Below are 17,188 nucleotides of genomic sequence, written 5' to 3' on the forward strand. Positions count from 1 at the left end.
GTGCAGTCTGAAACGGCACTGTCCGTTCTACCACCTCACTCTGGCACTTTTGGAGGTTGAGGCCATCTAGGAGTTAGGTGGTGGCGCTGGGGGGAGAGACAGAAGTTGGGCAGATTCTATATATTGCGAAGGGTGTGTGTGCAAGGGTTTCTTCCTCACAGCACTAGACCCCAGGCTCATTAACGGATTAGCAGAAGGCCTGGGAAAAGGGAGGCTGTCTTTGTGCAACTCCTTCTGTCCCGGAGATTTGTTTAGATTGGATTTAGCCAACATTTAGCTCTCCAGAGATTGATGGACTACAGCTTCCATAATTCCTGACCGTCATATATGGTGGGACTGCTGGGAGTCCCACAACTGCAGGAGGGCTCCCCCTGGACTAGGCTCACTTTATCCTTGGCTCCAGCACCCTGGCACCACTTTTCAGTAAAAGGATGTGATGACTTTTTATTGATCCAGACGCAAGTGCCTCTGTCCCCCTGTCCCCCAGCCGCTTGTTTACTCATGTGTAATTTGTAGTAACTCCCTAACACCTCCTCCTGTTTATCTCTCAGGTTGATCTTTAACACACACACTCTCTAAGTGCTGGCTTTCAATGTAACCTGCGGGACCTACCTGTAGCACCGTAACTGTTCCTCACCCCACAACACACACACACGCACTGTGTGTATCAAACACAAGTGATCATCCTTTTGCTCTGCCCCCCAGATGCAGAGTGCCCAGAAGGAGCAGCTACGCCAGGAGACGCAGATGCTCCAGCAGACGTTCCTGTCTGAGAAGGACGCCCTCTTGCAGAAGGAGAGGTTCGTGGAGGAGGAGAAGGCCAAGCTGGAAAGGCTCTTCCAGGACGAGGTCAACAGAGCACAGGGTCTGAAGGCAGAGCAGGACCGTCAGCAGAGGCAGGTGGAGCAGGAGAAGCAGCAGCTGAAAGCCATCCTGGAGGAGGCCCAGAGGAAGCAGGCGGAAGCGGAGGAGAATGTCCGCCGGAAGCAGGAGGAGCTCCAGCAACTGGAGCAGCGGCGGCGGCAGCAGGAGAAGCTCCTTGCAGAGGAGAACCAGAAGCTCAGGGACACCCTCGAGCGACTGCAAGAGGAGCAGCGGGCTGCCCTGGCCCAGACCCGGGAGATCATGATCCAAACCGACGATCTGCCGGAGGAGGCTGCGATCCCATCTGCGCAGGTGCCTCATACGGCAGCGCTGCCCAATGGCGAAGATGCGATCGATGGCATCTCTCAAAACGGGGAGCTGGAGTTGGCGTTTGATGGCATCCGGCAGAAAGTACCTGCCAAGAAGTTGGTTGAGGCTGGGATCCTGAGCCGAGAGAGTCTGGAGAATCTGACGAAAGGAAAGGTGTCCGTGCAGGAGCTCTCCCAGAGGGAAGACATCAGGCGGTATCTGCAAGGCACAAGCGGCATTGCTGGCCTCCTGGTTAAGCCAACCAATGAGAAGATAAGCATCTATAAGGCCATGAAGCAACAGCGGCTAAGCCCAGGCACAGCACTGGTCCTGCTGGAGGCGCAGGCTGCCTCTGGCTTCATCATAGACCCTGTGAGGAGCAAGAGAATGTCTGTCGATGAGGCAGTGAAAGAAGGAGTGATTGGGCCTGAATTGCATAGTAAATTGCTGTCTGCGGAGAGGGCGGTGACTGGTTATAAAGACCCCTACACTGGGGAAAAGATCTCCCTCTTCCAAGCCATGACAAAAGATCTCATTGTTAAGGACCATGGCGTTCGGCTCCTGGAGGCTCAGATTGCTACAGGGGGCGTCATTGACCCTGTTAATAGCCACCGCCTGCCTGTGGAAGTGGCCTACAAACGGGGCTACTTTGATGAAGAGATGCAGCAGATCCTCTCTGACCCCACTGATGACACCAAGGGCTTCTTTGACCCCAACACCCAGGAGAACCTGACTTACCTGCAGCTTATGGAGAGATGTGTGACCGACCCCGAGACGGGCCTGTCCTTCCTGCCACTGACAGACAAAGCAGCCAGAGGAAGAGAGCTGGTCTACACAGATCAAGAGGCTAAGGATGTATTCAAGAAAGCCACGGTGTCCGCTCCCTTTGGCAAATTTAAGGGGAAGACAGTGACCATCTGGGAAATCATCAACTCTGAGTATTTCACTGAGGAGCAGCGGCGAGACCTTCTGTGCCAGTATAAGACTGGGAAGATCACTGTAGAGAAAATCATCAAGGTCATCATCACTGTTGTGGAAGAGAGTGAGAAAAAGAGCCAGCTCTGCTTCGATGGGCTGCGGGCCCCTGTTCCAGCTGCTGAGCTGCTGGAGAGCAAAGTCATTGACAAGGATCTTTACAACCAGCTGCACCAAGGAAAGAAGTCCGTGAAGGATGTCGCTAGCGATGAGTCTGTGAAGAAGTACCTGAAAGGCACTAGCGCCGTTGCAGGCATCTTGGTGGAGTCGACTGGGCAGAAGTTGTTGATCAATGATGCCTTGAAGAAAAACCTCCTGAAGCCGGAGATAGCGCTGGTGCTGCTGGAGGCCCAGGCTGGGACTGGATACATCATTGACCCAGTGAGGAATGAAAAGCTCCCTGTGGATGAAGCTGTCAGAGCTGGAATTGTCGGGCCTGAACTGCATGAGAAGCTGCTGTCTGCAGAGAAGGCTGTGGTTGGCTACAAGGATCCCTACACGGGGCAGGTGGTCTCCCTCTTCCAAGCACTGCAGAAAGGCCTCATCCCTAAGGAGACTGGGGTCAGGCTGCTGGACGCTCAGCTGGCCACCGGGGGCGTAATTGACCCTGTGAACAGCCATCGTCTCCCACTCGACATTGCCTGTAAGCGGGGCTACTTGAGCGAAGAAATGAACAAGGCCTTGTCTATGCCAGCTGATGAGGCCAAACTGTACTATGACCCAAATGCCCAAGAGAAGCTCACCTATGCTCAGCTGCAGAGGAAATGCCACGTCGACAAGCAGACGGGCCTTTCCTTGCTGTCCCTCTCTGACCAGGCCATCCAGCTTCAGCAGGAGGAGATTTACTCTGATAGCCAAGCCAAGGAGTCCTTTGACAAGGCAGCAGTCGAAGTCCCAGCTGGCAGCTTAAAGGGCAAGACATTAACAGTCTGGGAACTGATTCATTCGGAATACTTCACTGAAGAGCAGAGGAGAGAGCTGATGCGGCAGTACAAATCTGGCAAGGTCACCATCGAGAGGGTCATCAAAATAATAATCACGATCATAGAAGAGACGGAGGCCAAGAAGCAAGAAGAGCTGACGTTCAGTGGCTTGCGTGCCCCTGTGCCTGCCAGCGAGTTACTGGAGTCCAAGATCATTAGCAAGGCCCAGTATGAACAACTGAAGGAAGGGAAGAAGTCTGTCAAAGACCTCTCAGAGGTGGGTGCCGTCAAGAAGTACCTGCAGGGCAGCAACTGCATTGCTGGGGTATACGTGGAAGGAACCAAGGAGAAGCTGAACATCTATGAGGCAATGAGGAGGAACCTCCTCCTGCCCAGCACAGCCGTTATCCTCCTGGAGGCCCAGGCAGCCACTGGATTCATGGTTGACCCAGTCAGGAACCAGAAGCTATATGTCCATGAAGCCGTGAAGGCAGGCATTGTGGGACCAGAGCTGCATGAAAAATTGCTGTCTGCTGAGAAGGCTGTCACTGGGTACAAAGACCCTTACTCTGAGAATACCATCTCTCTCTTTGAGGCCATGAAGAAGGACCTTATTGCCAGGAAAGATGCCATCCGCCTGCTGGAGGCGCAGGTTGCCACGGGAGGCATCATCGATCCCGTGCATAGTCACCGCATCCCCGTGGATGTGGCTTACAAGCGAGGCTGCTTTGATGAAGAGATGAACCAAACCCTCTCAGATCCCACAGATGACACCAAGGGCTTCTTTGACCCCAACACCAAGGAGAATCTAACCTACCTGCAGCTCAAGGAGAGGTGTATTGAGGATCCAGAGACTGGCCTCTATCTCCTGCCCTTGAAGCAGCCTGAGACACCCACAGTAGTAGAGACAACCCAGGTGTACACAGAGGCAGAGACCAAGAAGATGTTTGAGGAGACCCAGATTGACATCCCAGCAGGAGACATGGTGGGCTCCTCCATGACCCTGTGGGAGATCATGCACTCTGACCTTATCCCCGAGGAGCAGCGCAATAGGCTGATGGAGGAGTTCCGCTCAGGCAAGATGACGAAGGAGCGCATGATCATCATCATCATTGAGATTATAGAAAAAACAGAGATCATCCGGCAGCAAGACCTCACCTCCTATGACTATGTCCGCCGCCGCATCACTGCTGATGACCTCTATGAGGCCAGGGTCATCTCCCTGGAAATATACAATGCCCTGAAGCACGGCTCAAAGACCATCCGCGAAATCCTAGAGATAGAGACTATCTGGAAGTATCTCTATGGGGCTGGCTGCGTTGCTGGCATCTACATTCCATCCAGCAAACAGAAGATCAGCATCTACCAGGCCCTGAAGAAAGGGCTGATCAGCCCAGAGGTGGCTCGATCCTTGCTGGAAGCCCAGGCTGCCACCGGCTTCATTATTGAACCCATCAAAAATGAAAGGTTAACTGTCGACGAGGCTGTCAGGAAAGGGCTGGTAGGCCCAGAAATACATGACCGGCTTTTGTCTGCCGAGAGAGCAGTGACTGGCTACCGTGACCCTTACAGCGAGCAGAAAATCTCTCTTTTCCAGGCCATGAAGAAGGATCTCATTCCTTCTGAAGAAGCGCTCACATTGCTAGATGCCCAGTTGGCCACCGGAGGCATAATAGACCCACATCTAGGCTTCCACCTGCCCTTAGAAGTTGCCTTTCAGCGTGGCTTCTTCAATAGGGAGACATACGACAGGCTATCTGAGCCCAGTGAGGTCCGCAGCTATGTGGATCCCTCCACTGATGAGAAGCTCAGTTATGCACAGATCCTCAAGCGATGCAAGAAGGATGAGAACACTGGTTGCCTCCTGCTGCCCCTCTCTGACACTCGGAAGCTGACCTTCAGGGGCCTGAGGAAGCAAATCACAGTTGAAGAGTTGGTACGGTCCAAGGTCATGGATGAAGCAACTGCCCAGCGGCTCCAGGATGGCTTAACTTCTGTTGAAGAAGTCTCTAAAAACCTGCAGAAATTCTTGGAGGGCACCAGCTGCATTGCCGGTGTTTATGTGGACACCACCAAGGAGAGGCTGTCTGTGTACCAGGCCATGAAGAAAGGCATCATCCGCCCTGGCACGGCTTTTGAGTTGCTAGAAGCCCAGGCAGCTACTGGGTATGTCATTGACCCCATCAAGGGCCTCAAGTTGACTGTAGAAGAGGCGGTGCGCATGGGCATCGTGGGTCCTGAGTTTAAGGACAAGCTGATTTCAGCAGAGAGGGCTGTGATAGGCTACAAGGACCCCTACTCTGGCAAGATGATCTCACTCTTCCAAGCCATGAAGAAAGGACTGATCCTGAAAGACCATGGGATCCGTTTGCTGGAAGCTCAGATTGCCACAGGAGGCATTATTGATCCAGAGGAGAGTCACCGCCTGCCTGTGGAAATGGCATACAAGAGAGGTCTGTTTGATGAGGAAATGAATGAGATCCTTCTGGATCCTAGTGATGACACAAAGGGGTTCTTTGACCCAAATACTGAGGAGAACCTGACCTATCTGCAGCTGATGGAGAGGTGCATCACGGACCCAGAAACTGGGCTTTGTCTCCTGCCTTTGAAGGAGAAGAAAAGGGAGAGGAAGACCTCCTCCAAGTCTTCTGTCCGCAAACGCAGGGTGGTGATAGTTGATCCAGAGACTGGGAAGGAGATGTCTGTATATGAAGCCTACCGCAAAGGCCTCATTGACCACCAGACCTATTTAGAGCTCTCTGAACAGGAGTGTGAATGGGAAGAGATCACTATATCCTCCTCAGATGGAGTAGTCAAGTCCATGATAATTGACCGGAGGTCAGGGAGGCAGTATGATATTGATGATGCAATTGCGAAGGGTCTGATAGACCAGTCTGCCCTGGACCAGTATCGCTCAGGCACCTTGTCCATTACGGAGTTTGCAGACATGTTGTCTGGCAATATCAGTGGATTCCGATCCAGATCTTCCTCTGTTGGCTCCTCCTCTTCCTATCCTGTAAGCCCAGCCCATGTGAGAGCGCAGTTGACATCTTGGAGTGACCCCACTGAAGAGACGGGTCCAGTTGCTGGCATCCTGGACACAGACACCCTAGAGAAAGTATCCATCACAGAGGCCATGCATCGCAACCTAGTGGACAACATTACTGGCCAGAGGCTGCTGGAGGCCCAGGCCTGCACTGGTGGGATCATTGACCCAAGCTCTGGGGAGAAATTCTCTGTTGCTGATGCCGTTAACAAAAGCCTGGTGGATAAAATCATGGTGGATAGGATCAACCTTGCTCAGAAGGCTTTCTATGGCTTTGAGGATCCGAGAACCAAGACCAAGATGTCTGCTGCCCAAGCCTTAAAGAAGGGCTGGCTGTACTATGAGGCTGGCCAGCGATTCCTGGAAGTGCAGTATCTGACTGGTGGGCTGATTGAGCCAGAAGTGGCTGGCCGGGTGCCACTAGATGATGCACTGCAGAAGGGCACAATTGATGCACGTACAGCCCAGAAGCTGCGGGATGTAAACACCTATTCCAAGTACTTGACCTGCCCCAAAACCAAGCTCAAGATCTCCTACAAGGATGCCATGGACAGGAGCATGACTGAGGAAGGGTCTGGCCTGCGTCTCTTAGAAGCTTCTTCACAGTCCAGCAAAGGGTATTACAGCCCCTACAACGTCAGTGGCTCCGGCTCCACCTCTGGCTCTCGATCAGGCTCACGAACAGGTTCCAGATCAGGCTCAAGGCGAGGGAGTTTTGATGCTACAGGCTCTGGCTTCTCCATGTCCTTCTCTTCCTCCTCCTACACGTCTTCAAATTATGGCCGCAGATATGCATCTGATCCAAGCGATGACATGGATGCAGCCAGCATCAGTTGCACCTTGACCCATCCAAGTGGGAACTGTGGGTGGGAAGAAAGCAGGAGGCTTCTTGGACTGCATGGGCAACAGCTGTCCGTGGCATAAAATGCCTCCCTCCCGCCTCCATAAGCCTGAGATAACTTTTGCATTTATCCTGCTCTGCATGTGGTAAAGCTGCTGGCTAACCCTATCATTATTATTATTATTAGTATTATTTTGTAATGTTTAAAACAGTTTCCTTCCAAAGCAGTGCCTAAAGTTTAACCAAAAAGACTAGACTAATATATTAATATATACGATTGCTCTGACAGTATTTGTATATTGAGAGAGAGAAGAGAGCCTTTTTGTCATCCCGTTCCCCCTCAGTTTAGCCATCCCAGAAGGTTGTTTCTGATTGCACCATCTGCAGAGTAGAATAACCACAGAGGCCTGCTGGGGCCACAACTCGGGCGGAACTTGCCCCTTCCAGTCGCTCCGTCTCCTTACCAGCTAGTGACTTTTTCCAGCGAGCTCCGCCTGCTCCATCTGCCAAAGGAGACGGCCCTTGTGCCAAGCCTCTAGACCGACTGCCTCCGCAAGCCGCACTTGCCGCCTCCAGGGAGGAGGAGAAGAGCCCCAGGCTGCCCATGGACTCCAGAGGCATCCCATAGCCCCCCTGGGCTGCAGCGAGCTTCCCCCGCCGTTGCCGCAACCATTCCGTCTTGCTGGCCCTCAGAAGAACCACCACGGAAACCTGCTGTCTGCTCCACAACCGCTTGTTGGCCAGCCTCCCCTCAGCTGCGCAGACTCCGCAATCAGACCGTAAGTGCACGCTGCAGCTGCCTCCCTCCCTGCCTGCCTTTCTCCATGCCTGTGATGCCACAACTCCTCTTCCCGCCCCCTCCTTTTGATCCCCCACCTGCAGATTCATACTGGCGCTTCCGATGGTGCTCTGCTCTGCTTTACTGGCTCAGCACGCTGGGGAGATTTGCATTGCTGTGGGGTGCTGTTAGCTGGCAGTGACCTCTGCATGTTTGTCTGTCTGTCTCATTGTGTGTATTTGGGAAGTGCCCTTTAGATGCCTGTCAAGGTGAAAACACTGGCAGGCAGGCAAAGGTTATAACTGGACTATCTCACTTGATGTCACAGCCAAGAGTGGGGTGGGGCGGGGAACTTTCTCTCCTGGGGATGCTGATGGTATACCATCAAGGTTGTAATGTTTCTATTGGATGTCATCATTTCAGAGTCTTGGTTCCTTTTATCTAGGGCCAACTGCAGACTGGTGCAGTCTTACAGAGGCAACCACGGTCTGAAACTGGAGTCTTCTTGTGCTTTCTCTTTCCCTCTGGTTTTTGTTCCTTTATAACAGCATGTGCTCTTTGTCTCAGACATTTTTTCTTAGTCCCACCAAAGAAGCCCCCTTCTCACTGGAAGAACTCCTTAGCTGGTTTTCTGAAGTTAGCAAGTCTTGGACTGGTTCGAGAGGAGGCCTCGATGCAACATCTCCTCAGCAGACCTCACTCATGAAGGTAACTCCAGTTTTTTAAAGCAACTCTTAGGGCTGTTAGCTGCTTGCGCTTGCTTGTGATTGCTCAGACAGTGCTGGATGGAATGGGGACAGAGCTGGGGAGAGGGGGAAATAAATAGGGCTCCCCCCCCCTCGATCTTAGAGTAAGGACAGGGTTATATTCTTCTTTGTGGGGAAGAGTCACCTGCTTTCCTCATGCGAGTGGGTCAGTGTTTCTTCCCTTTTGAACCTCAGGAGCCCTTGGGTCCCCAGATGTTGCAGGACTACAACTCCCATCATCTCTTGCCATTGGCTAAGCTGCCTGGGGTCGATGGGAGTTGTAATCCAACAACATCTGGGGACCCAAGGTTGAAAGGCGGCAGGGCTCTAGAGCTCTCAGAGACTGCGCTGCCTTTGCTGCTCCACCAGCCTCTGGCCTCTTTCCTTTCCTGCCTGCTAGGCAGTGTTCCAGGAGTGGGGGTCCATCAGGTGAAGGAGAGGCAGGTAGGTTGGCGGTGAGCATCAGAGGAGCCTGATGGGTTGAGGATGGCTGTGGCTTCATGGGCTTGATGTAATGGCACCGTCTCATGGGTGAATTCTTCTGTCTCATCCCATCCTGTTCTGTTTCTTCACTTTATTTTAGTGTTGCTGGATGTCCATTTCAACTCTTCCCAGTTGCCGTGGATCTCGTACCAGAGTGTTGGGGCAAGTGGGACATCACTGAGGAGCCAGGCAGACCCTTCCCCCATTCCTTTGCAACCACAGTGGAGCAGTTAGTAGCAGCCGTGGCCAGCTGTCTGGGGCCAGTGATGCAGGGGTAGGGAGGCAGGAGCGACCACAGCCCACCCCTTCTAGGTAGCCTGTCAACAGCCACCTGGAGAAGCTGGAATTGTCCTCTGCCCAACACAGATGAGCTGATCCTCTGGTCCCTGGGAGGTTGAGGCCTCACGGCAGCCCATTCACAACAAGAACTGCCCTGGAGAAAGGCAGCATAACACACACTTGTAGGAATAGTTGCTTGGATGTTGTGGGCAGGGAAGCAGGCCTTAAGACTCCTCTGGCACTACAAGAAGCCAGCCTGCCTGCAACAGCTCAGAAGCGGCACCCTCCCGCTCCCCCCACCCCTGTGCTCCAGGGCACACCTCCCTCTGCCTCTCTCAGCGGTGCCATTCCCAGAGTCTGGAAGGTGCCTTGCTCTCTCATTTAAAGCAATAAAAGATGGTGGAGGCAGCCATGGAGCACAGATGGCATCAGTCCTGAGGGTTTTGAATAGTGCTGGGCCCGTATCCGTGGGGTCCTCCTTATGTGCTAGTGTGTCCTTCCCAACTCTTTCCTGTGGAGGCCAAGGAGATACTCCCGCAGCAACCTTTTCACTCACTCCAGGCATCTGAAGGCAGTCCGCCAGCCCATCCTTATTTGCTCCATGTGAATCAAGCCATCCCATTCCTTGGCATTTGTTGTTGTTACATTATTATCTCATTATCCAGTTGGTTGTTTTTTGCTTTTGCATGATGTATTAACTTGAGCAAGCCTGTATCCGTATTCTGTGTGAGCCAGCGCAGCCTGCTGGGGGCCCTTCCCCTGCTCTCGGGGGGGCCCTGAGCTCCCCTGCTTCCTTCTGCCTGTTTCTGCTCAAAGCAGCAGAGGCTGGCTGAGTTTGTCTCAGACTAAACTGTTCAGATTCATCTCTTGTTTTTTGGGGAGGCAGAACACTAAACCATAACTTGTAAATACCTTGAAGTGTTTGTAAAAACATGCAGTATGGAACCATGCCCTCTCCACCAGGAGGGCAGTAAAGAAGATTCTATGAAATGGCGTTGTGTGGTTTGTTCACAACAATTAACCCTTTGAGAACAATGAGCTCCAACATCCCATACCCCCTTACTTTCATCTGGCATCCAGGCACCTGAGGGTGCATACGTGGGTGAGTGAATGGGGTCTTCACGCCAGTTCTAGAAGGAGCATTCTGTTTATTTTATTTATTTAACAAAATTTATATACCACTTGATAGTAAAAAAAAACACTGTTAAACAGTTTACAAAAATATTAAAATTATCAATAAAACAGTTTAAAACATTTTTAAAAGAATTAAACAGCTCAAAACACACAGGAGAAATCACTAGTCGGAATGCACCTTTGATTGGCTGAAGAAGGTGAGGTGAGGATGCTGTGAAGCATTCCATGAGTTACAACATGTCTTTGCAGCCTGTGCTTTGGAGTAAAGCATATACGTGTCAGCTAGAGAAAATGAACGATGGCCTTCATTGCTAAGGTCTGTTTGCCGGAGGCCTTCCTCATTGTGCCTGCAGCATACAAGGGTGTTGCAACGCAGCATGCCCTCTTTCCAGTGCCTGTAGTTAGCCAAATATTGAAAAGCTAGAACCCATTCATCAGTATCCATATAAGCTCATGAACTATCAAGCATCTCTGCATTAAAAATACTGATATTCTGAAAAAGGTATTATTAAGCAAATGTGTTTAATTCTGGGACCAGGAGATTAGATTGGAAGCAGCCTCTGGGTATTTTCAGCTGGTATCAGCAGATGAGTCTCTGGGATTTTGAGCGCTTGGAATTTATTAATTTGCTTGCTTGCTTGGTTACAAGAATTCTGTGAATGTTTCTGTAGCTGCTAGTCCTGGAATCTAGCAGGACTGCCTATACCCTGTCTGTTCCCATTTTTGTCTCCATCCCAAGGTATAGAAAAGATTGCTCTATCCAGCTTTTCCAGAGCTGGGACCTAGGCTGGTGGCAGCCAGCCAGGAGCCAGGCTCAGCACACCACCCCATTTCCACAGACTAGAGAAAGCAAATGAGTTTTTCCTTCCCTTGAGTAAATTACACTAATGTTGCTGTTCGGAAGCACAGCCTAGCCAGCTCAGTTTTAGCAAGAAGACCCGATCTTTGAGATGCACGACTACTGCCAGCTCCTGGGCACTCAGGCTGGCAGTGAGCCCTGGACCTGGGCCTGCTGGAGTTGTGCCTGCTCTGTAGCGTTGGGTGGTATGCTCAAGGGTGGTATGTTAATGTTTTAGAAACCCATTCAGCCTTAAATCAATGGTCTTCAACCGGTGGGTTGAATCAGTGGCACCATAGAGCAAAGAAAGGTGGGCATCTATAGTCAGAAGGTGGCAGCAAATCCAGCCATTTTTGAAAAGGGAGTGTAATTTCAATTCACCATTTAAGACTAGACTAAAGTGAAACAATATATTCATATGCTGCCATCCAGAAAGCCTCTATTGGGGGCATCATGAGATATTTTTTATTTATTTATTTATTTAATTATTTAATTTATATACCGCCCTAAGCCCAAGGGCTCTCTGGGCAGTGTACATAATAATAAAACAATCAGAGAATATATAAATACAATAATACAATGGAATCAAACAAAAATAATCAAAATAGCAGCAAAATACATCAATAAATATTAATAGTACACATTAAAATGTACTATTTAAACGTAAAACGAAAGAATGAGTGGCGACTCTCACCAACCCAGCCCAGCCCTCATCACCCAGTAGTAAACCAGGTGCATGTGTGCAGGGGGTGGTGGCTCACCTTGATCTGGTACATGCTCTCTGCTTCAGCCCGGCTCTTGGCAGCAATGTCTTCATACTGTGCTTTGACCTCGGCAATGATGCCATCCAAGTCCAGGCTGCGGTTGTTATCCATGGACAAGACCACAGAAGTGTCATTGATCTGAGACTGCATTACACGCAGCTCCTCATCAATTGTTCTGCAATTCCCTTTACAGCATCTCTTGTATAATTAATGAAACGCTGTTGGTCTGCTACTGGCAGAGGCTGTGGAGAAAAGTTACATGGACCAAACATGCCCCATTGATCTGAATATTGAGTACCCTCATTCCTAATTTGTGCCAACATCCTGCCAAGGTAAAGAGCAATGATGAACCTGCTACCACTGGGTGCAGAATAGGCAGGTACATCAACTGCAAGTGTACATATGAGCTCCCTCCCCCTCCCATTTTTTATCAAGTGTCTCCTAATTTTGGGGGGGTAGAATTTAAGAAAAGCCTCCTCAGGCCAAAGGAGGCCCATCTAGTCCAGCATCCTGTTCTCACGGTGTCAAACCAGATGCCTTTGGGGAGAACAGAAGCAGAAGCAGAGCAACAACCCCCCCACACACACACACTTGTGATTCCCAGAGGACATGGCCATTGTAGCTAGCAGCCACTTACAGTCTACTGCTTCATCATTTGTCTAATCCCTTTTGAAAGTTGTTCCAACTTGACAACCATCTCTACATCTTGTAGGATTGAATTCCAGAGTCATGCACTATGTGAAGAAGTTCTTTCCTTTGTCTGCCCTGAATCTCTCACCCTTTACCCTTGTTAGTTGACTCCATTTGTTTTCTAGTATTGTGACAGAGGGAGAAAAACTGCCCTTTCCCTATACCCAGCATAATTTCTTAGACCTCTATCATGCCCCCCTTAAAAAGTAAAAGGTAAAGGTGTCCCCGCACTAATAGTGCGAGTTGTTTCCGACTCTTAGGGTGACGTCTTGCGACGTTTACTAGGCAGACCGTATATATGGGGTGGGATTGCCAGTTCCTTCCCCAGTCTTTCTTTACCCCCCGGCGTATGCCGGGTACTCATTTTACCCACCACGGATGGATGGAAGGCTGAGTGGACCTCGACCCCTTTTACCGGAGATTCGACTTCCTCCTTCCATTGGAATCAAACTCCGGCCATGAGCATAGCTTCGGCTGCGTTACTGCAGCTTACCACTCTGCGCCACGGAGGATCTACCTTATTTGCCTGTTTTTCTAAATTAAAAAGCCCCAAATGTTGCAGTCTTTCCTCATAGGGGAGTTGCTCCAACCCCTTGATCATTTTGGTTGCCCTTTTCTGAACCTTTTCCAACTCTACAATATCCTTTTTGAGGTGAGGAGGCCAGAACTGTATGCAGTATTCCCAATGCAATCAGTCACACCCTAGATTTCTATAACGGCATTATAATCGTGGCAGTTTTAATTCTTTTCCTAATGATCCCTAGCATGAAATTAGCCTTTTCCACAGCTGCCGCTCACTGGGTCAAGATCTTCATTGAACTATCCACCAAGACACCAAGGCCAGTCACTGACCATGAGCATATAGGTGAAATTGAGGGGCAGGGGTGTGCCAATGTACATCACTTTACACCTACATTGATTTTCATTTGCCATCTTACTGCCCATTCCAGTGGGGAGACATCCCTTTGGAGCGCCTCACAATCCCTTTGTCTTTTAACAATGTTGAACAATTTGGTATCATCTTCAGACTGATCCTCGGGGGACTCCAGTTCCTACATCCCTCAGTCGGAGAACTGCCCATTCATTCTTTTTTGCCAGTTATGCGCCACAAAAGGGCCTGTCCTCTCCAGCCCATAACTACTAAGCTTGTTAAGGGAGCCTTTGGTCAGGTCACCATTACCAGTTTCAATGTCTTCCTCCCCGTCTCAAGCTATCATTCTCCCACAGTCCCTGTGGAATTGGAAGGGGCCATTTCCCCTCTGGGTTGAGCTGCGTCTCTCCTTTGAAGTCGCTGTGATTTACACACCTTTGAGGGGAGACACTCCCCCTCCCAGGTCCAAGTTGCTTTTCAGTGCCTAACAATGTCTCCCACATGAGGCTGGTTGTACTGACTCAGTGATGAAAGAAAAGCACTCTGCGCTTATGTTTGCAAGTGGTGTGATACAGGAGGTAAGGACATCAGAAGAGCCCCCCCCCCGCAGCAGCTGGATCAGGCCAAAGGGGCCCATCTTGTCCAGCGTCCTAACGGTGGCCAACTAGATGGCCCAGTGGGAAGAAGCTCACAAGCAGGACCTGCGCACAAAGGCAGCAGCGCTCTCCTCTCTTGGGATTCCTCCCAGCAACTGGCATTCACAAGCTGAGAGTAGACTGCCTCTGACAGGACAGAGGACACAGCTATTGTGATAGTAGCCACTGATAGCCTTATCGTCCTCTGTTAGTTTTCCTAACCATCCCCTTTTAAAACTGGCCAAGATAGAGGGATGGCTTTCGATGGCTGAGTAAAATTGAAATGTACTGCCTTCAAATAGATTCTGGCTTATGGCAGGGTCAGAGCTGTGTTCAAATCCATGCTGAGCCATGCAGGCCACCTTTGGGCCGGACACAATTTTTTGGCCTACTCGTCCCTTGGAGGAGATTTCTGAGGAAAAAGCGGGCTAACACCCCATTACACTGCTGCCTTGGGATCCTCAGATGAAGAGTAGTAGATAAAAGTACTGAAGGAAATGTACTCTGCACATGCTCAAGGGTGTTGTCTTTCTTACTACATATTTCCCAAGGCTGGCCCTTGGGAACCCTTCCTTTCAAGCCCTGCTGCTGCTGCTACAAACTGGCACAGTTTCCTCCCCAATTTGTAGCCTTCAGGGTCAAGTTGTGTTGCTTCTCCCTCTCCCACTAATGGAGACGCGACTGTTCCTGCCACCAAGGCCAAACTGGCATTCCTCCTTGTGGTGGGTGCTCTGGCTGGCACAAACCCACCCTGCCTCGGCGGCCATCTTATTTCCCCCTGCTCCTGATGTGCTGCTGCTGAGTGCCCTCAGGCCCGCTAGGCCGCATTGGCGCCTTCTCCCCTCCCCACCCCCTTCCGTATCTCCTCAAGACTTCCACCCTCCATGGCCACTTTGTTAGTTGTTCAGAGGTTTTACTGCAGTGGCCCAGGCTTAGGCGAATGAGGGAGCTGCCCTGGCCCTTTCAGCTATAGGTAGGCCTGTGTCTCTTCAGGCATTCCGTCAAGCTGGGCATCCATGAAAAAGTGCTCTGCGTCGCCCAGGCAGGGCCAGGAGGCCACTGCTTGCCTTGGTTCACGTGGCGCAAGGGCAGCCCCTGCATCGTTCATCGGTCTCTGCTAATGGCTGGCTCCACCATGCGGAAATATGCATTGTGAGGAGGACAGGGAAAGGCCTTAGCCCGCTTCGCTCATGCTTTACCCTCTTAAGCATGCCTGCCAGTGACCCACAGGGCAGGGAGGGTGGTGGCTACCCGTTAGGGGCTGGAGAGACCCCTGTTGGGGGGCTGCCCCTCCAGAGTCCCTACAGTGGCAGCAAGGACGACAGCTCATGACCCATCGCTATGGAGGGTGGCATTGCAAGAAAGCAAGGTTACATTTTTTGAGATGTAACTATGTCCAGTGGAGTAAGCTGAAGAGAAGCTCCTTTTCCCTCCTTCCAATCCTGTCGTTTTTTGGCTTGCCATCACTTCCCCCTCAAACCAGCCGTGCTGGAGATCCCTTCACAGGGCCTGACTCCCTGCCTTGCTGCTTTCGGCCCTCCTGCCAAAAGTAGTGGTCATGGAGGAAGTCTAACCAGCTCTACAAAACAGGGAGACGTTGAGAGGAGAGAAGTGGCAGGAACTGGCTCTGTCAGCTCAAAGGGACCACCACCGAAGCACACCATGCCTGCCACCTCCCCACAATTTTGCCAGTGCGCTCCCTCCAGTGCCTTTGCCCAGTGGGGGGCTGGAGTGAAACATCTGATCACACACCCCACTTCAAAGTGTCTGACTCCTCCTTGGGGGTCCTTTGCTCTGAGGCACAAAAGCTGCACAGGCAGCAGTAGAGCAACAAAGGAGGAAGGGGGCCACAGAGAGGTAACCGGGGGCCAGGGCAAAACACAGGCTTAGGGCTCGCCTTCTGCATACACACCCCAACTGCTATCCGTAGAACACCGAACATATTTAGGAAAGACCATCAGGAAAGCACTGCGGCAGCAGCAGCTGGCGCAGGCCCAAGGAGGCCAATCTAGTCCGGCATCCTGTTCTGACAGAAGCCAGCCAGGTGCCCTCAATGGGAAGCCCACAAGCAGGTACACAGAATATAGCAACAGAATTAATTCAGAATTAGTTCAGTTTAGTATGCAGAATTATGATACATTCATTGATAGCCATGAATGCCAATTCATTAGGTAAGCAAACTTACTTAAATGGAATCAGGAAATTACAAAAATATCCCATTATGTATAATTGCTAAAATGAAGAACAGGAATGATCACACATTTACATAATCCAATCAGTCCTTTGTTTCAATCACTAACGAATCATTCAATACTTAAACAAGTGGCCTGGTTGAATAGTGTTCTTCCGATCATTGTAGCGAAGTTATCCATTTAATTGTCAAGCGAGATTTGGCTAGCTTACTTTCTGCTGAGAGCATCATAAAGTGGTTTAGGCTGCAAATTATAACCTGCAAACCTCATCCCACTTACTTGGGAGAAAGTCCCATTGAATTCAGCTCCTGAGTAGACATGGTTAGGGTTATCCTGTTAGCCTTTCTGGCTTTGTTGAAGATTTTAGGTGACTCTTCACCACTTTCAGTGTACTAAAGTTCTTTAAAAGCTGTTTTTATTTTAAAGATGTTTTAGAGTGTTTATAGTGTTTTTGTTTGTCACCCTGGGCTCCTGGGAGGATATAAATTTAATAAATAAATAGTAAAGGTACGCTCACCTGAAGCAACAAATTTGTTGAGGGAGTGGGCAGGGAGTACAACTGAGCATTCGAATAATAATGCAAATTTGCAGAAATTATTTTCCCAGGCCTTTGGCGTAAGTTTGGAGTGAAATAGAATTGGGTAGAATTCAGGGCTTATCCACACAGGAGCACTACTTCACACTAAAGACACTGTTTTTACCTTCGTTTTCTATTTGCACCGTCCACAATAAGGGCTCAATGCCAGCTGCAAACACAGTGTTCTCTATTCACACTGAGGGGAAGGATCAATCACACAGTTTCCTAATGAGCATGCCCTCA

The 17,188-nt window shown here is 50.4% G+C and overlaps 1 protein-coding gene across 27 annotated transcripts in view; it reads left to right on the plus strand.

Annotated features, from left to right (window-relative positions):
* The window catches only part of PLEC (plectin), a 142,896-nt gene extending 132,662 nt beyond the window's left edge, over positions 1-10,234 (plus strand). For all 27 annotated transcript variants that reach the window (XM_061607236.1, XM_061607239.1, XM_061607242.1 and 24 more), the window contains 3 exons: positions 706-7,737; positions 8,304-8,444; positions 9,066-10,234. In XM_061607236.1, the coding sequence (XP_061463220.1) occupies positions 706-7,041 (6,336 nt within the window). In that variant the 3' untranslated portion in view covers positions 7,042-7,737; positions 8,304-8,444; positions 9,066-10,234. The remainder of the gene's footprint in view (positions 1-705; positions 7,738-8,303; positions 8,445-9,065) is intronic.
* Positions 10,235-17,188: the final 6,954 nt, after the last annotated feature.

The sequence above is a fragment of the Rhineura floridana genome, chromosome 1 (assembly GCF_030035675.1).
Source record: "Rhineura floridana isolate rRhiFlo1 chromosome 1, rRhiFlo1.hap2, whole genome shotgun sequence".
In the NCBI taxonomy this organism is placed as follows: Eukaryota; Metazoa; Chordata; class Lepidosauria; order Squamata; family Rhineuridae; genus Rhineura; species Rhineura floridana.